We start from the raw sequence: 18,234 nt of genomic DNA, 5'->3' as shown, positions 1-18,234 counted from the left end.
TAATTTTATATTTATTATATATTTTATGTTCATATTTAAGAAAAGGTTGTAATGATATCTTTACTCTCTTAACTGCCGTTTTAATTGCTAAATTCGTTAAAATGTTCACTTGAAATTAAAAATCTGGGAAAGCCAAGGCTATTCATTTTGAATCGATTTTCTATGCTTTTGAAGCGGGATTAACTTCCAAAATATTATGAGTAATACACCATGTTTTTGGGCAATAGTTGTATACATATACGATACGACATAACGACTAATTTTCTATACATTCATCCGCCTTTGAAGAGATATAAAGAAAAAAAAAAGATCAACAATGATTTTGCAAATAAAAAATTTACTTTTTTTAAAGCAATCGTAAATTAATATATTGACAGAGTGCCAGATAAAAAGTAAGACAAAAAATACAAATAAAACAATCTAAAGTATTATACTCGACTAAGGTCGACCATAAAATGCCTTACCAAGCTAGTTAAGACACTTCTTGTTGTCATGTAAAGATTGCATCGATATAGTACGAGTTTAATAAAGTTGGTTTTCAAAGAGGCTGAAGGCGAGGAATCTCGACTAGCAACTTAATGGTCGAGGGTTCGAATCTTAAGTGCGGTAGAGTTTATTAAAAAAATTGATAACAATAATAATAACAGTAGTTTTCAAAGAATATTTTTTGTTCTTCGATTATTTTAGTTAACTTTTATGACAACGCTTACGTGGGAAGAGGTTCGGAAACTGAACCTATGTGATGTAGAACTTAATATAGTGCATCCAGGATGACGAGCTTTCGACGAGCTTTCGTCATAAAACTCTATGTACTACTCTGAGCTGCGTTATGACAACTTTTGCTAACGTCTTTATAAGGAAAGGGTTTCATCCTTTCTACCTTTTTCCCATCTACTTGGAATGCGGAAAATTTTTTTTTATTGTCCGAGAAATATTAAAATATGCATATTAATTGCACATGAAGAGTTTCTTTTCAAATGTAACCTAAAACCGGGAGTGGCTCGATTCAATACAGTTTCGATGAAGCTTGTCTTTCGGTCAGAGCATATCAATATACGAAAATTCAATAAATTTTATCAAAAATTCCTACCTACAGAGAGAGAGAGTTACTACAGCAAGAGTACAGCAATAATTCATAGGTAGACATTAGATAACAGAATATTGACGCACTTCTAGTCCTCCGTGGCACTTTACACATCCGCAAAAGTTTAATGCAACCTTACGATGTGGTATGGGACTTAGAAATGCTTTCCGCTTCTCATGAATGCAAAAACGGTAAGTGAATTTTTCTTTTTATTTTTGCCAGTGTCGAGGAGACGACCAGAATTAATTTAGTGTATCTGAATAACAAAGTTTAAAAATTCTAAATTGATATATCCGTCGATAAAACGAAAGAATATCATCAAAGTCGTAAAGAACATACTTTAAGACCTTAGACCAAGCCGTTCTTCAATCGTGAGAATTAAAAAAAGTTAACGCATGAATGAAGTGATGGCCTCGGCTACGTCGAGTCGGAATTTCGAAATGTTTCAAACGAAGCGACAAGTCTAATATAATCCCATTCCTTAATCGTTACTATAATAATACCGATAACATTTTATTTTGCGTAAATAAGATAAGCGGTAGATATAAAGAGAGTGCAAAGATAAATTTCTTTTATCCACTTAGACGAGAGGGCATTCTAGTATAGGCTTTCTAGTGCGACTTTCCTTGTTTCGTTTCATAAAAATATAAATTAAAGATTTAAAGATTTTTGAAACCTTTCGTACTTGGATAATGTTGAAATGTATTTTATTTTGTTTTAACTTTTGAAAGAAAAGACAAATAATTGTTTAGCATTGAACATTAATCACGATTTTCGCTAAGTATTTATGAGTTTTCGAGTTTTTTGTTACTTTTTCTTTATTCTAATTAAGAACATATTGTTTGTGTATGTTTTTATGACTTACATCAAGGTTTATATAGCAATTAGTTAACTTTTTGATATGACTGCGATCTTTTTTAATTATTATAATCATTTGTTCATTTTATGACGGATCTTAAGCTTTTGTAAATACATTGTATTTAAATTGCAACATCTGACCTTCATTAAGCATATAGTTGGGTACATTTGAACACATTTCACAGACAGTTCACTCTTTATTGCCTTCATCGTTTCCAGATTAACTTTTCAAGGATTTTGTTTTGGATTAATTTAAACAATTAAATTCTTAACTTGGAATGGTATGAAACGTTACGGCTCTTCACGGTTGGTAACGAGCTATTGGCAAAAGTCCGCTATTGCGAAAATTTCTGCACCTACTTCGACGATTACTAGTTTACTCTTTTCTTTGTTCTACAAAGGCATAAAAATGCTTTCCTTCGAATTGCTTTCTTACTTACTTTGATGGACATCTGCTCGCGTGATTTCAAAAGCTAACCTTAGCAAATTCGTCGTAAATTTGCGTTGGATACCATATTTTGTTTTCTTTCAATATTTTAATTACAATATTTTTAAGATAGTAATCTTCTTTGATTGTTATAAAGACACAAAAGTTATATAACAACTGTCTCTAGTTGTTTAACGTCTGCATACATACCTTCATGGCTAAATTAGTTCAAGCCCATAGGCTTATTGGGTAATTTACAAGCGATTGCCGGCATCCCTTAGCTTGCAAGACAATCTTACGAGTGAAAGGGTCTTCTCCAAGACTAAAGTATCAGATAGAAAAGTTTAGCTGCTGTCTAAGCCCTCCCCTCTGAGTAATGCAAGACCAAGCTGCGAATCTAATTATTTAATCCCACCGAAATTTGGATTGTCCCAACCGTCGGAATGTCATGAAATTTTGAGACGTTTCATCTAAAGATTAGTACTATCTAAAAATCATACGAATCCGTCAGTTGCGGTAATATCCATATCTTATCCTACAAATTTACTGAGTGACGCATTATATGGATTTTTGTCTTTTATTGAGAGTGAAATTTCCACTTTTCTGTCTCTTACGCCATGGTTGCACTTTTAGAGTAGTGTACGGAAAAAATTAATGTTTTTTTCTGAATCGTCAACTTAGTGGACAGATCGACTTAATCGATCCAATCGGTTCGTTTAGAAATACAAAAAAACTTAAATTTTTCTTTTTAAATTATAATGTTAACCTGAGTTGACTGAAAAATCTCAAAGATATTAAAATCTATGCATATTCATCTAAATCTGTAAAATGACTTACATTAGCATTTACGTAGCAGTAAGACGATGTCAGATATCGCATATTAATTATATTTTTATATCCACGGTGAAGTGTGAAAATGAGTTTTGGCAAATGCTTGTAACGCATTCAACACGTATCACACATCCCACCGAATGTATGTATAAATGTATACACTCGAACACGGTTTTTTTTTTAACATAGCTAATCCCTCATTCATTTTTCATTTTTTATACGTATGATACGATAATAGACAGAAAGAAGTGGGGATGGAGAGAAAAAGATATGGAATGGGCGCAGTCTACTTTTCCTTATCTGAATGTCCGTTTAATTGCTGGCCGAGATAAAAATTACATTCTCAAAGTTCTTTCGCGTGTGCAGTTGATTGCGAAAATCGGGTCGCATAGTTAATAAGATCTGAATTTGCTCCATTTGCCAGTATTTACACAATATATTGCTGGGATTTTGGTACGGAACATAATGTAATCATAGTTTATTCAAAACCTCTCCTATCTCAATACAAATTAGTGGTGGCTATCAAAAAGGAAGATTTACTTTAGAACGAATCATCCACTAGTGTAGAAACTTTTTAAATTTTCATCGTTTGCGTACATTGCGGCCTTATTTGGCAAAGTCTTTAAACCATCGCTCGTCTCATTCTTGGATGTGAACCGTAGAAATGTCGTCTCTAACAACAAAAAAAAAAAATCTTAATTTTTTTTACACCATTGGCTGCTCCGTTGACAATAGCGATTCATCATGCTGATTGTAAACGAGCCGATGATGGGGCTGAATGTAACGAACACTTTTTTAAAAAAAGTCGCAATAGTTATTCTTAATAATAAAGGGTGAGAGATGGGTGAATTTCTTTTTTACTTTGTATAAGAATTTTAGAATGGGAATGTTGGCTGCGTTTTTACCCATTGCGCAACAAATTCACCCTATGACGGATTCTTGCCTACAATGATAGCAACTATTATCTTGCTTTCAAATTTCAAAAAGATTGTCGAGAGAAGTAGACTTGAATCAAAGTGAAGCGTAAGATGACAAAAATGTATTGAAGTAGTAAAGAGGTGTTAGACTAATCGTAGCATTATTGAAGTAGACAAAGTTGATGAAATCAAATTCGAATTTTCGAAAATTTATTATGCACTTAGCCTTAGCCTGCTAGCTTTAAGTTGCCTTAAGTGAACAAATTCAGCAAATTCTCAAAGCCGACGTGGAAATCGGTTAAGAAGACGATTGATTCAGAATTTTCAGGCAGACAAATTAATTCCCATCTCCCTCTCTCTCTCTCCCCTTTCTTTTGCTACTTATCCTTTACTAGATGTAGGTGATCACCTTGCTACATAAGTTTATTGTCAAACTTACGCCATTAACCAAAGTACAAAAATCCTGCGATTCGCATCAATCTTACGTAAATCAATTTGCAATCACTTTGAAGCGTTTTCTTGACTGTTTGCAATTTGACTGGTAATACTTATCCTCAACTTCCGACAGTAACGTATAAACATCAAATTCAATTAATAAGCCGTCACCGATTGTTGATAATTTTTAATCGATTCCTTTGTGTTGTTGTCATTTTTCACATCATTTTAGTTTGAGAATTTGCTTTCAAATTTCTTTGCCTAGATTGAGTTTTATAGTACTTACCTGAGATATAATTGGATCTGATTTTAATAACTAAAATGTGTGTGTGTTTGTGTGCGTGTGTAGGTATACGCTTAAAAAAATCTGTCACTTTAAATATTTGTTTATAGCACTTTTGTAACCTGTATATGCTTTCGGTTTTATTGCTTTGCGTTTTTTTTTTTTTTTTTTTGCGTTCATTTATTTGATATCAGAAAAAAGGTTGACTTTATAAAAGAAATTTATGACTAAAGCATGTGAGGTCATAAAATGATTTTTGATTTATCTAATAATTAATTATTGACTTATTAAATAAAACAAAAAAAAAAAACTTTTGCTTTTCTTTACAAAACTAGGAAATAAATTAATAATAGTTTATGTGAGCATTACATTTCCTACAAACAGAACAAACAACTTTCAATATAAGCTAACAACAAGCACACACGCAATCACATCATAAAAACGGGGAAATACGCGATGTGAAGAGCATATAAACATGAACTTCACATACTATCTACATGTAAAGATTAAATAGTTAGCTATATAAGCTAAGCTGAGAAATCGGTAATTTTTTCTAATGACAAGCGAAGGGTATTTTCGACTTTATTGTTACACAAATTAACTTTCACACGCGGAGAGGGGATGCTTTAGTATTTTGTTTTTATTTTTTTTTTTTTTTAATAAAAAAACTTTTTAATATTATACGCGAGCCAAACTAATGCGAATCATCTGCCGTTTATTTATTGGGAACATTGATCATCTCTCAAAAGCAAAAAAACAAAACAATTTTAAATGATTAATGATTAAAAAATCATTTCTTAAAACTGTATGATCATGGATTTTTTCCATATGTAGCTCGAATGAAAGGTGAAGAAAAAAAGAAGACAAACCAGGGAGAAATACGAATATCGACCACCTAAAGCGATACACAAAAATCGAGTTATCCGATCATTTCCACACTATGCTCTCATATGCTACTGACAGACTTTTGATCGCATTTGTATGGGTTCCTGTCAATTGAAATATTGTCTTTGTTCGGGCTACTGCATGAAACAGAAATTTTTACACAATTGCTTAAAGGATTTGATAGCATGGAATAACATGCTGTACATAAAGCCTAGAACGTTTCTTCCATTTCCGTTTCGTCCATTTCATAGGATAGAAAGAAACATTTGCATATAATGGTTTGATAGCTAAAACTGAGAGTCCTGTGACGGGAGGGGAGAGCGAGAGGATGGATTAATGTACATTCAAAAAAATAGGAGCATTCTTAACCTGAGTCCGTAGCAACCTAAAGAAAGAGCCGAATTGGGGAATAGGCCAAAGCTGAGAAAGACATGATGGAAATGACTGCGATAGGTAATAGCATTGATCTGAAAATAAAACATTCCCAGATAAAAAAATTACAAACATACGCAATGGACATACATAACAAAAGGAAACGGAACCTATGAAGGCATTGCTTAGTTGCCTCCTTAGTTGTACTGTATTTGCAATGCTTTTAACAATACTACGGCACACTATAAAGCGTACACTGTTTTCTTACTTTGGAATTTTGTGTATGTGTGTACGTGTATGTACCATAATTCTTTCCGATAGTTCCTTTAACATACGGTTTGATAAATTTTCAAAGACATCGACGATTGCACGCATCTATGGCGAGTGCGGTAATGTTCAGCTTTGGCTAATATAATAAGTGTTTGCAAAAATATTAATCAGCGAACTTGCCAGGTAAAAATGATGAAGAAACGGGAGATACCCGTGTAAGTAAAAGGAAAAAACGATCAAGCATCTAATGAGTGAAATGACGCTTATGGCTTATAATCGAGATTTTCCAAGAAACGGTTCAAACGCATCAGGTACGCGTACATGTTTTCACCCGCTTTATACATTCATGTACCCGATGTAGTTTAACTTATAAATATACATTTACAATAAATCCAAAATTTTTACCTTTCGCCTTAAAAAGATATTTTGGGAAACCCGAGAAGCGTATTTTCTTAAAAACGCAAACGCCAACGCAATACTAGTTTTAATTGATTTAAAAGTTCCAGGCTAAGCTGAGTAACTTAAAAATAATTTAAAGTTCAAATTGTCGTGTTAGACATTTCATAGCTTGAAAAAGAGTAATTGGCAAAGTGGCTTAATCATCCACGCGATTCAAGTAGTTGTTTAGATATCTCAGCGAATAAGAAAGAAGAAAAATCGAAGCGTTGGCTTTGTTAAATGAAAGATAACTGATTCTTAACTCAATTTTTTTTTTTTTTTTTTGTTTTTTCAAACGATATAAGTTCAAGAAACATTTCAATAGAATTAATGACTATAAATGGCAGCGAGTAAGGAAACTTTGACAATCATTCGATTTTACTTTTATATTCTGACTATTGTTTGAAGATGTATATCATTATAAAAAAAAAAAAAAAAAAATAAACAAAAAAAATTCAAATTGAACGAAATGCGCGGTTTAGTCGTTCAATTTGGGTTTTCTATTTACTAGTCTTCGGGGGAAAATAATATAAATTAATTTTATTGCTTAGAGAATGAGTAAATACGAAACCAGTTATTTAAATAAAATTCCGCTTACAGCGTGTGAAGAGAATGTCAATTTAGGAAAGTAATGTAAAGCAAACAAATGTGATATGCTCTCGTATAGGCTACAGCACAACAGTTACTGTTGTTGTTGTCATTATTATGTCAAAAAAGATAAAATGCCTTCAATGAGAAACTTTTATTAGGCCATGATTACGACGAACGAATATTTAATATAATTTCCTCATTAACAGATAACGATCATGTTTATATAGTATTTCTCACCACGCTTATTACATACATGCAATATGTGTCTTTTTCTTATGATTATTTGCTGGCCTTGACCATCAAGTTGTTAGTGTGTTGTTTACCTATTTATTGTTTGTTTGTTGCATTATGCGTAATTGTATTTGTGGTTAACTGTTACAATGTCCGCAGCAATTCGCAATATTGTTGATGTGCATTGTTTTGTACATGTTTGTATCTCTATCTCTATCTCTCTCACTCTCTCTCTCTCTCATATATACACTTTTACTTTCCGCTTTTGTCTGTTATTAAGTTGCAACCGGTTGCAACTGGTTTTTCATATATGACGTAGTCAAAGTAGTAATTGCAACGGAAACTGTTGGTTCACCAAAAACTATTTAGTCTGGTCTGGTATTTTTATAGCTTTTATTATTATTGTTTTTGATTTTTATTATTAATTGTTGTTGTTGCATATTAATTATTTAAGTAAAAGTAGAAAACTAGTTTAAAACAAGATTTCATCAGGTTGATCACAACATACTTTACTTACTAACAGTTATGTCTAAAGGAAAGAAGAAGAAGACTATTGTATCGAATAAATTTGAATTTTAAATCAAAAAAATGTATTTATTATTTTTACTATTGATTTTTGTCATTATTCAGGATATCCTCGTCCGATATGGCCGCAACACATGAAAATCCCGCCTTTATAGATGATCATGGACATAATAGATCCAATGGAATTTATCGTAATTACAATCGTAGTATTAATAATCAGGCAGCATCCACTACAGCACGTAATACAGATAATGAGGTAAAGTATTAAAATAATATTTAAAAAAAAAAAAAAACATTTATTAATATATGCTAAGGCTTTACTTAAGTTAAAAATATGACGCTTATTTTCTTCTTACTTAACAAAAAAAAAAAAAAAAAAAAAAAACGAAGAAAAAAACAAATTCTTTTGGTTCTTTTTTAGTTGCCTACCACCTGCAAAGATAAAACGCTTCCCGAACGTGACACGTGGGGTAAAGGTGTTGAATTTCTTATGTCCTGTATAGCCATGTCAGTGGGTTTAGGTAACGTTTGGCGTTTCCCTTTCACCGCTTTAGACAATGGCGGCGGTGCTTTTCTTATACCCTATCTGGTAGTTTTGTTTTTGGTTGGTAAACCTATTTATTATTTGGAAATGATTATTGGTCAATTTTCTAGCCGCGGCTCTGTAAAAGTCTTTGATCTTTGTCCAGCTATGCGAGGTAAGTGAGCTCATTATTATTATAAATTGTATGTTTTGTTATGTTAAATGTTATGTTTGCATTTCATTACTGTCATGCATTCTATATAATCAATTTGTAGGCGTAGGCATTGGTCAAGTTGTCAGCATTTCTATGGTAACTACTTATTATGTGGCCATAATGGGTATGACATTAAAATATTTCATCGATTCTTTCTACTCTCCATTGCCTTGGTCCCAATGTAAAGACTCATGGAATGCTGTTTGTGTAGCATCAAGTGATAAGAATACAGCTAATTATTTGTATGTCCAGCCGCAAAATGTAACCACATCTGTGTTCAATGTTAGTGTAAACGTTAGCAATTACACAAGTAGTGTTTTAAGCAACACTAAGCCCACAGCATCAGCTGAATTGTATTTTATGTAAGTCTTTTGTTCTTCCGCATCACACAGTACAGTAGTGGTTGTAATTGAAAAATGTTCTTTTTTTTTTTTGATAATTAACTCTTCTCTACGGCAATTATTATTTAAATATTTGTGGTTTTATATAATTTTATATAATGTGTTTTGATTGATTTATTTGATTTTTGGTTTGAGTAGAATTTCATTAAATTATTGATTGAGAAAATCATTAAAGGACAATGTTCAAGTCTTACAAATGGTATGCAGCGCTAAACTTTATTCAAAAATAGTTGAAAAGTCATCCTAAAAGGAATAAAAAGTCTATTTATGAGAAGGTATTCTTGGCATACGCTTTACGGTTTGTTTAAAGTTTTTTTTATTTAAAATGCTAACAACATTTTCTTTCTCTTCTGAATGGAGCTATTGTATGAACTTAATGCAGCCACGAATTATACTATTTCAGAAATTGTAAACAAAAGTCACTATTTGCTTAATAAATGATATTCTTCGAGTTAACATGGCATAGAAGCCAAGCTTCCTTTTCAATTATTATTATTATTATTATTAATTGTATAAACTTTCCGTACCGCGACCTAAAAGATCTACTCTACTTGCTTGTGGACCTAGTCCTCTTGTCTTGGGACTCTTATGAATCTCGCCACCTTCTTTGATTCGGGGTACCGTACCTTGTTCATCGTTATAAAGTAGTCGCCACCCAATCCTTGGCGCTTAAATGTGCAGAAGGCCTCACATTCACATACAATATGATGGGACGTCTCACTCGTTTGTTGGCAGAATCTGCATGAATCGGTATCTGGTGGCACTTGAGCGAATTATGGTCCGTGCAGAAGCCTGTGACCAAGCGTAGGTGGCTTTAGTTTTATGTTACGCTGAAAAATTTTATGCCGTGCCGTTGTCCTGCACACTGCTTCCAATGGCAACCGGATTTTTCCTATGCCCATTGCAATACCAATCAATTAATATGGCTTCTTGATAGGCCACAGAAAGGTTCATGTCCCATGATGTTGCCTCGGGCCCCTTGCTAGCTAGGTGCACGTCATTGTGCTTACTTAGCTCATTCAATGCTTGAGAGCACGTCAACGGGAGTTTAGATGTTATCACTTGCCCTTTCAGGACCTTTATGAGGACTTGACTGTCAGACTAAAATCCTTTTCAAGTAAATCGACTCTTATAGGCGTAGTTAGTAAGAACTGTAAATTTCATTCTAACACTTTTCACATATATTCTTGATCAGTTTTAAATGCTGTATTGATCTAAGTATGTCTGTCAGATTGTCTATCTTTGTATTTGTGCTGGTAGACAATTTCAAAAATCGGGACAGGGCTGACAAATGCAAATGGGATTAAAAACGAGCTATACCGATTAAAGGACATGCCTAGAGTGCAATGTAAACTGAGAAGAACTTGGCTATCAGCAGCGAAAAGTTAGGTTTTAACTTATATTCTGTGCGGAAAACTGGTCACGCCCAGCCAACGTTATAGAATAGAAGAATTTTATTTTTCAAAGTTTTTTCCAAAAAAAAAAGATGTGGAGTATAGCAGATTCGGCCAAAACTGAATGTAACTTTCTAGCTAGTGCTAGAACTGATCGCTTCACAAAAGTTGATCGCAATCTTCCGCTCAAAGGCTGTGTAATGTTACTACCTTCCGATGTTTGCTAAGAGAAATTTAGTCGAAGAAAGCGTTTATATAAACTTTTATGTTTCGAAATTAAAAACTCGCATGATCCGGTCCTAAAGTCAAAACATTGTAACTTCTAAAGGCATTAAACCGAATCTTTATATAAAACATTTTGGCAATCATCTAAGAAGATAATGGGAAAAAGTTCCGATTAAACGTCTTAGATTACTAAAACCCATTCTAATGTTGGTACTTTACAGTATCGGCTTGAGGTGATAGATATAAACGATTTTTTTCCCAAGACCTAACATTCTCCACCTTTGCGAGTATATTTCATATTTGTAATATTTATAAAAATATTTCTGATAGTATTTTTCATATGTTCCACCGATATCTATATACGTACAATTTCCTGTAAGACTTGAATATTTGTTCTATTGTCAATTTTTTATTTCATTATATTAATATTTAATCTGTGGTATTTTCATATTTCTGATTCAATACTCATAAGATATTGCACCATATTCATCTACGTCTTTGTAAGCTTTTCCTTATTTTTATGATTTTTATGATAAATTGATACACAATTTAATTGCTTTCAATCATTGTAAACGTCATAAAATTGCCTAAGGTCGCATCTTGACATTATTAAACACCTATCAATTAATATGCGGACATTTGTTGTTGTTTCTTTTCTTAATTTTTTTTTTTTTTTTTTGTGCAAATAATGTTTGAACGTTAACTGCGATAATAGGAAAAGGCTTAAAAAAAGCTTAATAATATAATCCTCTTAATAGATTTCTTATTATTGTTATTCATTTTTTAAGTTCACTGACATTCATAATTTTATAATGAATTAAAGCAATGGTTCGATTGTTAAGTGAACTTGAAATTGTTCAACAAAGTGTAAAATAGTTTTTCATTATATTTTTAATAAAATTCGATGCATGAATAATATGCTTAAACATTTTTCTAAACTAACATTTTCCCTATCTCCCTCTCCCCCCATCTGTCCTTCGCTTATCTAACCTATTATTGCTTTTTATCTCTTACTTTCATTATTTTAAGGTATTGGAATGGGTCAAGCATTTATGGTTTACTTATTGGGTACCTATTATGAAGCAATCTGCTCACTAGTAATTAATTATTTGGTACAATCATTTCGCAATCCATTGCCATGGGCTTATTGTAAGGAGGCGTGGAATTTTAATTGCATAAACTCAGCGGTCACTAAAAGGGAACAAGCAAATCTAACAAAATTATGGCAACGAATGCGATCTGATGACGACAATCGCACAATTTCAAGTTCTGAATTATATTTTATGTAAGCTTGACTAAAAAATTCGAATAGAAAAGGATGCACTTGGTTCTTTTAAAAAAAAAAAAAAAAATAAAATACTTTTAAGGAACTTTTAATAAAATTGTTTTACTTTTTTTTTTTTTTTTTTTTTGTTTATTTCTATAGCAATGAAATATTAAAAGAGAAAGATAACATAGATGATGGGATTGGTGCCCCCAACTGGCAATTAGTGATTGGACTATTTGCATCGTGGCTGTGCGTCTTCAGCGTAATAATACGTGGAGTTAAAAGTTCGGGAAAAGCTTCGTATTTTTTGGCGATATTTCCTTACATCATAATGGCGGTATTATTAGGTCGGGCTTTAACTTTACCCGGTTCGGTGGATGGAATTTTGTATTTTATAAAACCGCAATGGAGCAAAATATTAGATCCCAAGGTATGTGGATGAAGTGTATATACATGAAGTGTTCCTGTTAGAAAATATGAATTGTTAGGTTATTAGCATAGCTTTTCTTTCTTTCCTCTTTTTTTTGAGGACTTAAGGTTATAAATTTCATATGCAAGATACAAATGAGTAAAAGGATTATACTGGGCCCTGACCCACCTACACCTCTTCGCTTTTACAGTTATCGATATAACGACTTTTTAAAATAAGGCGAAGTGATGGTCGACAATGTGGTCCGTCGCGAACACTTTTCATCACGGTACACGCGCAAATTTCATCCAAATATTTAAAAAATTATAGCCACACATTGAAGACTAGAATATAAGAGAGACAGATACAGAGAAATGCTGGCGTGCGGATAGACAAGCTTAGATCGGGGCAGAAAGTGATTCTAAATGGATCGAAACAACAACAGTGTAGATCCATCTGAAGCCCTTTCGGGTGATGTATGCATAAACACACAATGCTCTGTTGCATTGTTCAACAACTCTTGAAAACCATCGAAAAAAATGATTTTTTCTTCTTCAGTGAATTCTTTCACCAAACTTCGTCTAAAATGCAATCTCTATAACTATGTCAGCTTTCCGACCTTAACCTCACTGAAATTCTGTCAAAAATACAACGCGATGTATGAAAGGCGTGATATAGCGTTAGAAGAGAAAGTGTAAGTGTTGCATAAGTGCATAACTTTTAGATGATCTACACATCGTGAAGAATGTAGATTTCCAACTTAGTTCGTTTCCGATAGATGCGACTTGTAGAACGTGCCACCTTAAAATTTCTATCTGCTTCAGAAAAAGTTCGTTTTTCAAAAATTTCTGTTGTTGTTTACCACATTCTATTTTCAAATATTTTTAATTACTTTAAAAAGTATTAATCACACACGAACATGCTGCGGAGGCAAACGGCAGATAATCGATGATTTCAGATTATCTATATATGAGTAATATTCTCTCTGCTCCATCAAGCACAGCCGTATTCTTATTGCAGCTTGAACAACATAAACTGAATTCGCGGATTCGAATTAATGGTTCTAATGATAGTGTACGAATTTTCATAAGACAAATAATGCAATTTTTGTATTCGAGTTTTCCCCCGAAATATACACACAAACGCTAACATTCATATCTAGAGTAGGGCGAAAGTTACAGAACTTGGCTGTGCGCAGATCGCTGCTATTCTCAAAATGCTTTCGTGGCTGTCAATTGATGTCAGTTTATTAATGTCAAACTTCACTTTTCTGTTTCGCGACTATCGCGTTCGCGAGTATGGCAACAGTAAACAAACAGGCACACAAATGGACGATAGGCAAACAAAAAGAAGAAACATGTGTAATTTATTTATCACCTAATATGATCCGAAACTCAAACAAAACCATAACTGACGAGAACAATCTAAAAATGAAATGCAACAAAACAAGTAGGAAAGTTATATACGGCGTGTGCCGAATCTCACATGCCCACCACCACGCTCTTTGCATTCTCCTCTCTAAGTCCTTTTATTTGATATCCACATCGCTGATAATATCAATAACAAGCTAATCCACCAGGTCGTATCGTCTAACATATTCATCTTAGAATTAAACCATTTTTAAGCAGATAATATATCTTTATTTTAGGAATGTACATTCGATGTTGTGTGTTTTGCTTTATGATAAATGAGCAAAAAACCTCAAAAAAGTGAAAGAACAGAATTTAATTAGTTGTAACTTTGTGTGGGCATGGTCGATTTTTCCCATTTCTGCACGTAAAGAGTAGAGTGTTTCGTAATGTAAAAATGTCAGCCTTTTAACTTTTATAAGTTAGCAAAAATTCACTAATTTTTCTTAAGAAAAACGAACTTCCGTTCAGTTTACGCTCCACTGCGGGTCTTCTGCTCTGATCAATTTGCCCCATTTTGAATACCAATCTGCGAGCAGAAACTTCCAATGGGTCTACCAAATTTGAAGTCGATAACTTCATTTTTGCGGTCAGGACAGTGCCAACAACAGACACCACAGACGGACGGACAGACAGACATGGCTTAATCAATTCAAAATTTCATGTTGATCAAGAATAAATATACTTTGTAGGGTCTCTGAAGCTTCTTTTTGGGTGTTACATACATAATGGAAAAAAACCAAATGAGTGCAACTTCATCTTACAGTGGTGTGTATAATAGATACTACATAGGGTTAGGTAAAAGGCCCAAGCGAACAATTGTCACCGCTATATTTAACAGACTACTTTGGAAGATATTGATATCAGTTGGTAGGCATTAAACATTCATCATATATAAGGAAAATAGGACTTTCTTTCTTGTTACAAATGTGTAAATATAGTAAGAGATTTCTTAAGAGAGTTTTTTCGAGTCAAAATTGAGGTTTAAGAAAAAATTCGCAAATGAAAAATAACCTAGTAACACGGACTTTTTTCCAAGTACAATAAGCTGATGTGTAGTAAAAATCGTTTAATTAATTTTTTATTGTGGTTTTTAGGTATGGTATGCTGCTGTTACCCAATGTTTTTATTCTCTGTCGGTATGTTTTGGTAACATTATCATGTATGCTTCTTATAATAAATTTGGACACAACGTTCACCGCGACGCTACTATTGTGACCGGTTTGGACACTTGCACTTCATTGCTAGCTGGTTTCACCATATTCGGTATACTAGGTCACTTGGCTCATGAAATCGGTACCGATGACATTGGTAGCGTGGTTAAGGGAGGCGCGGGATTGGCATTTATTTCTTATCCGGATGCTATAGCGAAATTTGAAAATTTACCCCAAATATTTTCTGTTCTCTTCTTTTTAATGCTATTTGTATTGGGTATTGGTTCTAATATAGCCATGACATCCTGTACGGTCACAGCGATACGAGACAATTTTCCTAATGTCAAACAATGGCAATGTGCTTTGGGTATAGCTGTTGTCAGTTTCTGCATAGGGTTGGCATATATAACACCGGTAAGTTTTTTGTAGAAATGTTATGTATTGATAAGACGTTAAGAGAACTAACTTCGAACTTTGCAGGGCGGTCAGTTCATATTGACATTGGTTGATTATTTTGGTGCTTCTATGATTGCCTTGGTATTGGGAATCTTTGAATTGTATGTCTTGGGTTGGGTATACGGAGTGGATCGTCTTTGCAAAGATGCTGAATTTATGATGGGTCGTAAAGTCGGTCTATATTGGCGTTGGTGCTGGTCGGTTATTACTCCACTCATAATGACCATCATATTAATTTACTTTCTATCCACTTATACTCCGTTAACTTATAATAATGTATCCTATCCTAATTGGGCGTATGGTAAGTTTTTAAATTTATTTGATTAACAATTTTCTAAACACATTTTATTTTATTTTTTATATAAATTTTTTAGCTTTAGGATGGACCATAACGGCAGTAGGCGTCTTACAATTGCCATTATGGCTAATTGTGGCCGTTATACGCGATCCTGGCGTAACGTGGCGGGAGAAATTTATTGGAGCTTTCAAACCTAAACATGATTGGGGACCTATTGATCCTTTGCTTAGAGAACAATACAACAAAGCAATGGATAATGAGTCGATAGCAAATCAAGGACTTGGCTGCTGTGGTTGGATAAAGAAAAATATATTTGGCTAAATTTTCTTTTAACTAAATGAGGATGAAACCCACCCATTTTTAGCAATAACTTGCCAAAAGTTTTAAAAGCCTTCATCTTATCTCAATTTTGTAAAGTATTTTTAGTTTTTTAGTAATTTTAGTATAAATATTTCGTAATATAATAATTTACTTACCTTAGAATTTATAATTTTTTATTTAAGAAATTTCGCTGCGTCAGCATCTAAAATCCATAATAAATCTCCTCTTACTGGCTTAACTAATTGTACCGGGTAACGGATATCTGCTGATTTGGGGATAATTTGCTCAATTGTTGCTGCTTTGCTTTCGCCAGTTATTACGAATAAACAACACGAAGCATTATTTATTAAAGGTAAAGTCATTGTGATTCTTTCTGAGGGTGGCTTCGGAGAGTCATCTATAGCAGCTATAAGTCGACGTCTTTCTTCCAATAAAATATGTTCGGGAAACAAAGAGCAAGTGTGACCATCTGGCCCCATCCCAAGTATAAGTAAATCAAATTTTGGCATTTGACCATCAGAACAATTGAATGCTCTTAAGATACGTGTTTCGTAGTCACGAGCGCAGTCGTCCAAACTTAATTTTGTATCAATCTTTATGAATTGCTCTTCATTCAAGATAGTTTGTCCATCTAACAAAGCGCGTTTATAGCAACCGTAAGTCGAATTACGTTCACTTTCTTCTACAAATCTTTCATCGCAAAAAAATATCTTCCAATTCGTTAATCCTATTACCGAACTCCGTATAACGTCGCTTACGTATTCCACCAACGAGCCTCCTGTCAATTTTATGATCGATTGATTGATAAATTTGAAGTAATTTATTTTTTATTGAATTTACCTGAGAGACCTACACGAAATTCGCCATGATCTTGAATAGCGTTTTCAGCTCGTTTCTCAATTTCTTTTTTCAATTTGGTCACCAATTCATCCTTCGATTCTATTATGGTAAATGAATTCATTTATATGAATTTTTCTTTCGCTTTCGGTCTCCTTGAACTAAATTTTTTAAATTCTTTAACTTGTTTCAAGTCTAGCTTTAATCTTTTTAATTTCTTGCCGCAAATTGTTTTTGCACATGACAGCAATCAGCTGTTTTTGGCGATTGTTGCTAAAGTTATTCCGAAAGCTTTCTTAGAGAGCTTACGTTTACGTTTATTCATTCACTTCATAAGGTGGCGGTGTTTCGCACTTAAGACAAAAACCCTATAGCAAAAAAAAAAAATGATAATAATAAAAAAAAATAAAAGCAAAAATTATTTAAAAATAATTCTATGCAAACTGGCGGTTGGTAAGTCTCAACCTTTTAAGCGATTTTGTACGTTAGCTTGAAACTTTGGTTTGATTTGGAAAAACATTAAGTTGCTAAGGTGCGACATTCGGCGACGACGTGTAGAGAAAAAGGTATTTTATTTTTAAGTAAAAGTTTTTGTATGGGTTTCAAAGGTTAAAAATAATATGTATTTTTTTTTAATGTAATAAAAGAAAAAGCAATTGAAGCAGTCGAAGCGGGAATAAAACAAGTCCGCCGATCGGACGTGTTATACATGTTATTAGAACACAAAAATTTGTTTTTTTTTTTTAATTTCACCCCTTTACCCTTTGCCGTTTTTAGCTGGTGTAACCACATTTATAAACATTGAAATTTACTTTTAAATATCCCTTGAGAATAATTAGATGGGCCCAAGAACTTAACCGCATATGTCGCATATATTTTAGATGAACAACGAAATAAGAAAACTTCATAATTAAACGTCTAGAGTATAAACCAATTAAAATTGCAACTAAAGGAAAGTTATCCTCTGTCTATCCTAGTAATTAATAGCCATTTTCATGTTAGACTAGTACCGATTTCAAGCACACATTCGATCCAAGTTGTTCTTCTTGTAACAGCAATTTTTCATAAAGACAAGGCTATTCGCAACGGACGATGTCGAAAAGGTCCTAACACTTGTATCTATTGGAACTTTACGCTACATTTATTAATTATTCTTAAGTAAGCAGAGGTCTTACCGCG

The 18,234-nt window shown here is 33.2% G+C and overlaps 2 protein-coding genes across 4 annotated transcripts in view; one reads left to right on the top strand and one right to left on the bottom strand.

Moving 5' to 3' along the window:
• LOC119636476 (sodium-dependent nutrient amino acid transporter 1-like) overlaps positions 1–16,344 on the top strand; it is a 21,040-nt gene extending 4,696 nt beyond the window's left edge. Inside the window, exons 2-8 of one of the 2 annotated variants that reach the window (XM_038031830.1) lie at positions 8,253–8,403; positions 8,569–8,845; positions 8,946–9,246; positions 12,331–12,601; positions 15,087–15,557; positions 15,624–15,900; positions 15,974–16,344. In XM_038031830.1, coding sequence (XP_037887758.1) covers positions 8,269–8,403; positions 8,569–8,845; positions 8,946–9,246; positions 12,331–12,601; positions 15,087–15,557; positions 15,624–15,900; positions 15,974–16,218 — 1,977 coding nt within the window. In that variant the 5' untranslated portion in view covers positions 8,253–8,268 and the 3' untranslated portion in view covers positions 16,219–16,344. Of the gene's footprint in view, positions 1–8,252; positions 8,404–8,568; positions 8,846–8,945; positions 9,247–11,933; positions 12,190–12,330; positions 12,602–15,086; positions 15,558–15,623; positions 15,901–15,973 lie in introns of both variants that reach the window. The other variant, XM_038031831.1, reaches the window with a different exon arrangement.
• Positions 1–17,206, bottom strand: part of LOC119636477 (probable 6-phosphogluconolactonase) — a 25,320-nt gene extending 8,114 nt beyond the window's left edge. The window contains exons 1-2 of one of the 2 annotated variants that reach the window (XM_038031833.1): positions 17,059–17,206; positions 16,374–16,996 (exon numbers count right to left, since the gene is read on the bottom strand). In XM_038031833.1, the coding sequence (XP_037887761.1) occupies positions 16,392–16,996; positions 17,059–17,179 (726 nt within the window). In that variant the 5' untranslated portion in view covers positions 17,180–17,206 and the 3' untranslated portion in view covers positions 16,374–16,391. Of the gene's footprint in view, positions 1–16,339; positions 16,997–17,058 lie in introns of those variants that run through there. The other variant, XM_038031832.1, reaches the window with a different exon arrangement.
• Between the last annotated feature and the right edge of the window lie 1,028 nt (positions 17,207–18,234).

Source organism: Glossina fuscipes, unplaced genomic scaffold (assembly GCF_014805625.2).
Source record: "Glossina fuscipes isolate IAEA_lab_2018 unplaced genomic scaffold, Yale_Gfus_2 28, whole genome shotgun sequence".
NCBI classification, from domain to species: domain Eukaryota; kingdom Metazoa; phylum Arthropoda; class Insecta; order Diptera; family Glossinidae; genus Glossina; species Glossina fuscipes.
The sequence above is the reverse complement of the archived record's forward strand: the minus strand, read 5'-3'. Positions and strand labels throughout refer to the sequence as shown.